The sequence below is a fragment of the Egretta garzetta genome, unplaced genomic scaffold, assembly GCF_000687185.1.
Source record: "Egretta garzetta isolate BGI_Z169 unplaced genomic scaffold, ASM68718v1 scaffold21, whole genome shotgun sequence".
Taxonomy (NCBI): Eukaryota; Metazoa; Chordata; class Aves; order Pelecaniformes; family Ardeidae; genus Egretta; species Egretta garzetta.
The window spans coordinates 1,548,208-1,554,844 of NW_009258668.1; the positions used below are offsets into that span (position 1 = coordinate 1,548,208).

General features: G+C 47.1%; 2 protein-coding genes across 3 annotated transcripts in view; one reads left to right on the top strand and one right to left on the bottom strand.

The window, feature by feature from the left end:
* The window catches only part of DMAC2L (distal membrane arm assembly complex 2 like), a 6,372-nt gene extending 4,378 nt beyond the window's left edge, over positions 1–1,994 (top strand). Inside the window, exon 5 of one of the 2 annotated variants that reach the window (XR_004841136.1) lies at positions 824–882. Coding sequence is in view for 1 of the 2 variants with exons in the window: in XM_009648626.2 (XP_009646921.1) it covers positions 824–938 (115 nt within the window). In the remaining variant the exon portion in view is untranslated. Of the gene's footprint in view, positions 1–823 lie in introns of both variants that reach the window. The other variant, XM_009648626.2, reaches the window with a different exon arrangement.
* Positions 1,995–3,236: 1,242 nt separating this feature from the next.
* The window catches only part of CDKL1 (cyclin dependent kinase like 1), an 18,083-nt gene continuing 14,682 nt past the window's right edge, over positions 3,237–6,637 (bottom strand). The window contains exons 7-10 of the mRNA XM_009648615.1: positions 5,684–5,766; positions 5,099–5,155; positions 4,290–4,445; positions 3,237–3,344 (exon numbers count right to left, since the gene is read on the bottom strand). Of these exons, the coding sequence (XP_009646910.1) occupies positions 3,237–3,344; positions 4,290–4,445; positions 5,099–5,155; positions 5,684–5,766 (404 nt within the window). The remainder of the gene's footprint in view (positions 3,345–4,289; positions 4,446–5,098; positions 5,156–5,683; positions 5,767–6,637) is intronic.

A 6,637-nucleotide genomic window follows, 5' to 3' on the forward strand; every position in this document is an offset into this window, starting at 1 on the left:
CTGGCCCCGCTCCAACAGCTCCATGTCCTCCTTGTGCTGAGGGCTCCCGAGCTGGACGCAGCGCTCCGGGGGAGGTCTCCCCAGAGCAGAGCAGAGGGGCAGAATCCCCTCCCTCGACGCTGGCCACACTTCTCCTGATGCAGCCCAGGACAGGGTTGGCTTCTGGGCTGCCAGCGCACATTGCCAGCTCATGTCCAGCTTTTCATCCACCAGCACCCCCAAGTCCCTCTCGGCTGGACTGCTCTCCATCCTTTCTTCCCCCAGCCTGTACTGATACCAAGGGTTATCTGGTGCTCACTGCAGCCTCAAAGGTCTTAGGGCAGAGCTCTGTTTTCTGGTGCTCAGGTGCAGGAAGCAGCACGGGTTGGGTGCTCTGCAGCTCTGCAGCACGTCTGCCGGTGCTTTATTGAACTTCAGGTAACTCAGAACTGTGTAGTATCGCACAGAGTTAATAGGCATCTGCAAGCGGGTGATGCGACTGACTCAGATTTCATCCTACAGAAGGTTACTGTTAAGGACTTCCTATATTATTCTATTATTTACATTAAAAGAACTTTTACGAAATTGCTGTTGAAATTATTAAATACTATTTAATGTAAAGGAAGCTTCCTGAGGTGGGGGGTCCAGGGTCTCTTTTTAAGCTGTGCAGAAGGACTGAACTTACAGTGAGCTAAAAACTTTTAAGCGCCCACTTCAGAAAAAAACCTCCCTTAGAACCAGTAACCTTTGAAAATACTCAAAATAACCAAGTTAGAATAATCCTTTGTATCATTTCTGTGTCAACAGTTAAATAGCAATTGCTGATTTTTCTTTTTCCTTATAGGAACCTTGAATATTTGTATCTGAGTGACCTTCCTGGGATAAGAGAGAAAGAAACTACTGCGCATGTCCTTCGGCAGGCACTGCCAAACCTGGAGCTGGAGCTGGATTTAGAATAAACACAACTGCACGTAACTGAGACGTATCCGATTCCATAGTATTTATCACAGGTTGCATAAATTAAGTTGTAGACGCTAGTGAATTTCCAGGTATGGAAATAAGCCCAGATCTCCCAATCCAGCCTTAAAAGCTGTACGCAATCTTTTATGCAATTCAGTTTTCTTAAGCTTAAACTATATGGTGAACCAACAGAAAGGCAGGCTTCTGTGCATAGTCATTTCTTTCCTGTTTTTACAGGGAGCTGTTAATACATCAATTAGAAACTTTCAAATATTTCATTGCACAGAAATTTGTGTGCAAAACGACAGCGGGAAGGACGTCGGTGGTGTGAAGCAGCAGCGCTGTACGCTTTTATTGCCTGTTGTCAACGCTGTGGGAATGAGAGCTGTTCACTCTCCGAGCATCTCGCCCCATCAACGGGCGACGATTTAATAAAACAGCTTAGGGACCTTTTTCTGTCCTTCATGCTTTGACTCATGCAGCCTTTGGTGTTTTTTTAATGGAGCGATCTGTAGGCAGGCAGTCTAACCTTCTCGTCAACGCTGAGCTGAGGAACTGAACGCTGCTCTGTCTGCGGAGAAGCGGGGTCTCGTAGATACGCCCTTGCACGCATTTTTGCCGTATGCTGACATGGACTGTATTACTTCTGTGTACCTCTTAGTTGCATCCGTACCACTCCTGCTAAATAAGAGAATGATTCAGCCTCAGGAAGAATATAGCGGTTTTAGTTAAATTCCTAGCTTTGGTGGTAGGGGAGAGAAAGGTGGCAGGCGACGCCAAGCAAGCAGATTTCAATACATCTCGGCCACGGTACCTCTGCGTAACTGAGAGTCTCCTTTCTTATCCCCCATTGTCATCTCATCCCCTGAAGGAAGTGATGCCAAGCACCGGAGAGGATCACATTTTGCACTAGCTGCATCGTGGGGCAGATCCTTCCTGGCATCTCCTGGCACAGCGTGGGCAGGAACGGTGTCCCGGAATGAAGCTGCCTGCAGCCTGCGCTGCCCGGGGCTGTGTCCAGGAGCTGACTGCCAGGCTGTCGACTGCTTGTGGGCGCTGCGGCACCTTGCCCGTGCGCAGGGTTAGATGGCTGAGCGTCCGTGCTGAAAACACTGGAGCGCCAAAGCTTCCTGAGTGTAACCAAAACTACCTATGGACACAACGTACAAGATGAAAATATATTAAATTATAATATGAAATAAAAGGTATGACTGGCACACTCTGTGAGGGCACGGCATCTGTCCCACTGAAACTGCTTTTACTGTTGTTGAACACAGAACAGAAGTGGGAAAAGAAAACATTTTTACTCTAGGTTTCAAGTAGAAAGAGGATGTTCCTTGCCCAGTAGTGAAACTTTATAGAGTAGAACACATCCAGTAAATTGGAAAAACAAGCTACGCTGCTTTTATTCAAAATCAACACAGTATTACATCCAGAGATCACACAAAACCCAAGAATTGTTCTAATACAGATGCTTAGGTAGAATTCCTACCTGTGTCTGACCAATGTTATAAATTATATTCATTAATTATTTTCGATAAAAATAATTTCTGTAATGCTACAGGCAAGTGACTTCACTACTCACAGAAACAGCAAATAAAAACAGCCTCGTAATTCAAGGAAGAAACAAGCAGGAGGACCACTGAAAAGATGACCAAAACAAGAGCTTTTACTACCAAAATGCTCTGGTAACGGTGCCTGTTGAGCCTTCTGCAAAGTCCAAGTCACTACCGGTACTTTTACTACTCTGTGATCTATAAAAGCAGTGTGTAAGACGGGCGTATCTTCCAAGCTGTGCCGTTCCAGCAGATTCATCGCTAACTGGAGCAGCCGGGCTCAGCTCCGTCCTCTCCTCGCACAGGCTCTATGTTTACCGCTCCTTGTGGGACCAGCGACTTAGCCCCAGTCTAAAGCAGCAATGCTCTTTTGACACAGTGGGACTCCGATTTATTTGGCAAGGTTGCAGTTCGTCCGCCAGGGCGATAGCCAGGCAACAGGGTTTTTAAATTCACGCTGTAAACACTGGGTTGCAGTAATCCCGTACCAGTATACAATCACGAATTAAGGCAACCCAAATGTATTTTCCTTTGTACACAGAACACTGACTAATGTGAGCCTGGCGTTCTCCCCGTGCCTCACTTTCCTTCCATTAGTGACCCAGAGCACGTTACTTTACAGACCACCTTTGTGTAAGTCATACCATGTATTAATTGAGTTTTTCCATCACGTATCCTCCTTTTATAAATTCTGAACGACTTGAACTTCGAACAATAAATACTTTTTCATCTGCCATCCGGTTAGATGTTAGGGAAATGGTAGTTTGATTTCTTTGTCTTGCAGCAGCACTTCTTGCTGTCCAAAGCTGGCAGAACGTTACTGCTGGTTAACTGAGGCAGATACTGTAACTAAAGGAAAAGTTACACAGTGTGTATTTGTTTAAAACGAGAATGAAGCATGCATTTCATTTGTTCAGAAAGGAATATAAGATATAAAACTATTCATACTGTAACCCTGTGCTTTTCAAACTAAGAGTCCGGTGTTCTACGACTGGACCGCAAGCAGAACAGCTCATTACAGGTATTTCTTCCCATCATCCAGGGCAAGAAAAATATTCCTGTTCTATCCTATGTCATAGAATTGGAAGAGGCGACTCAATCTGATCCAGGAATTTATATGCTGTAGCAGTTCTCCATCCTACACCTCCAACTTCCCTGCATGTCACCAGCTCAGTGTTACAGCTGTCATGGGGAACGTGGCTCACAGGAAGAAAGAACTGCCGCGTGACTCTCACCATGGGGCTGGATTTGGAGACTTGGGCTGGAGTCTGGAAAGACTGAAATGTCAGGGAGACATTTGCTTGGCAACTCCGTTTGCAGAAACACCCAGTGCATTGTGTAACATCTGGAACCGAGTAAGGGATCACATCCCGTCAGCAGTTACACATGGGACTGGGCATTTCTGCCATCTCCGTAATTTGGGATTCAAAAGCACCAAACAGATCCCAGAGAACTCCAGATTAAACCAACCACGCAAGCCCGTCTGGTTTGCTCAGCTATCCTGCTACACTTTGTCAGGAGCGCACATTCCTGGATAAACCCAATCTTCCGCATCGCTGTGCTGCTTATCCCCAGTGACTCAATGGAGCGGCAATGCACACTGCCATTTGCACCCAGTTACTCTTTAGCCAGGAGGTTCATTTTCTCCTCACGCTAAAATTAAGATGGGTCCAACGCAGGAGCTCTCTCTCTCACCGTTAACTGCCAGCATGCGCCCACCTCCCGGGAGCCAAACAAAGAGAACCAGTCCCCTCCTTAGGCACAGGACATCACACACAACTATGGAGATGTTACCCCTGGCACATGCTTCCGAGTCAGCCTGGCTGGTTTCCGAGCCGTTTTTTCATGTTCTTTTCCCAGATCCGCTGCCTCCCTAATGCTGTCGAAATAGGGATGCTGCAGCAGCTGCTCACACGTCTGCCTCTCCGCAGGGTCCATACGAAGGCAACCCTTAGAAGAGATGAAGTAAAGGATCAGAAAAAATGCTCGTTAAAGAGGTCTGCACGATTCCAGCCACTCACCACAGCCAAGGAGTATTTGCACAGATACATGCGTTAATATTTTTCTTTTTTTTTAATGGATTTTAAGAGTGGCTTTTCAGAGCCAGCGTGAAGCTTGCAAAGCAGCAAATACTGAACAGTTGCCACAAGGCAGTAATAGAAATTGCGGCTAGAGGGACAGTTACAAGTGTATGGTGTGGCAAACCATCAAGCCTCAAAAACCAGTTAAGCCTGTAACTTTCATTTGGACTAGAACAACTTTCTTAAACGGGGGAATCCACGACAGCAGTAGCTGTGTTGTTCCAGTGTTTACCGTAGCTAGTACTATCCACGGCTGCACCTTCATTTTAGCGTCTCCAGCCTCACAGTTTCCATTCACTGCATCTTAATAAGGGAATATGTTTTCCGCCTCCATGGTAAAGATGAGTGGATTAGAGAGGAGTGGATTAAAAATCCTCTCCAAATCCCCTCCAGCTCTATTTTTCAGTAAATCTCTGATAATTCAGTAGCCAACTCTCAAACCATTTACCAGCTGATAAGCAAAACAGACTGCATTTGCTAAGTCTCAGTGCAGAGCTCCTCTGCTTGCTGCAATTTTCTTACCTTCATGAGAGCTAGAGCAGAGTATGAAATACTAGGGAATTTCAGTTCTAACGGCTCCTGGAGGGAAAAAAAAAAAGCAGCAAGTGTATTCATATTAGCAGGCTTTTCATTCACCGGGGTACAGAGAACCAGCTCTCCATAGCCAGAGGACCTGTACCTCACAAAATGCATCTGTCACTTCACACGCTTCGAGGGGACCAGCCTGGCATTACTGAGGATGAGTAGGCTGGCTGCTGTGCCACCAGAAGCGGGGAGAAAGAGCAGAGATCAAGCATTTGTTTGACCGCCTTTACATAGGGTATCGGTTAAAAAGTCATGAGAGGGGTTCAGCAACCTCCAAATAATATTCTACGTCGGCAAAGTAGAGGGCAAAGCTTTCGGATAGGGAAAAAATTCTGCGCAGCAAAGGACTGGTCAAGCTGAGCAAGCGAGGCTTTTCCAGCTGTACTTCAAAGCAGATAGCACGTGTACCCTGGGTAAAAAGAAGCAGGAACATTTCTCTGTCCAAACACCATCCCTCCTTAGCACTGCAGATAGATTGCTGGTTAGCCTAGGCTCAGGGAAGTGTGTTGGGGGAGCTCTTACCATGCTCTCTGGGTCTGGAATTCTTACTCCGCTGAAGAACTGGTTGGTGCTGAACACTTGCTGGTGCCTGGGAATAAGATCCCCTTCAACCAAGAATAAAAAAAAAACAAAGTCAAATTAATTTGCTGTTTTTACAGTGCCTGCACTGAACTAGCTTATATCCTCCACCAAGGCTGACACCATCCGAGAGAACATCTAAAGAGATGGCGTACCATCGAGTGAGCTGATGAAATGTTCTTTTGTGAAAACTAACGCCCATCTAGGACTTCAGTGATCTGCGCTGAATGAGAGGCAGGGCCACACGGCTCCAGCTGCTCGCTGTCACAACTGCCCAGGGCCTCACACTGTAAATAGCTCAAAGAAATTCAGCTGGTGGGAGCAGTTTTTGGAGCAGAAGCATTCAGCTGCTGTGCCTCTTCCAGGCTCTGAGTTTCTCTGCCGTGCAGCGGGGTGGCTTTTATGAACTGTGGCCACTGGGGCCTTGAGAAGTATGTACTTCTATATACCTCCCCATGCCAAATGGCTAGATCCTATCACTGCATGATTTGGGTAACTGCAAATTTGGGTAACTGCAAATTTGGATTTCCACTAGATCCCTCGGTAGAACACCAGGGAATGAGGTGGGCAAGGCACGAAGTTGCACAGACATGGCTGCTCTGTGCCAGCACCTGGACCTCCACTGTGCCAAGCTCCTGATCTGTGTGTCGGTGATGGGGGGAACGTGCCTCAGCGTGATAGCTAGAGGGTGCTGTGCAAACACCTACCAGGATCTGAAACTCAGCCATGCCACAGCACTGAGCTTCAGCCAGGGATCCTTCCCAAAGTGTTAAGCAAGATCAGATCAGCTGCTAACTCCCCTGCTCACATCAGAGGCCATGGGCCAGCCCTGGGCTCTGATGAGTAACTGGCAGGAGCCACTGTTTGGGTTGGAGGGGGCCGCACCGCCGGGTGGGG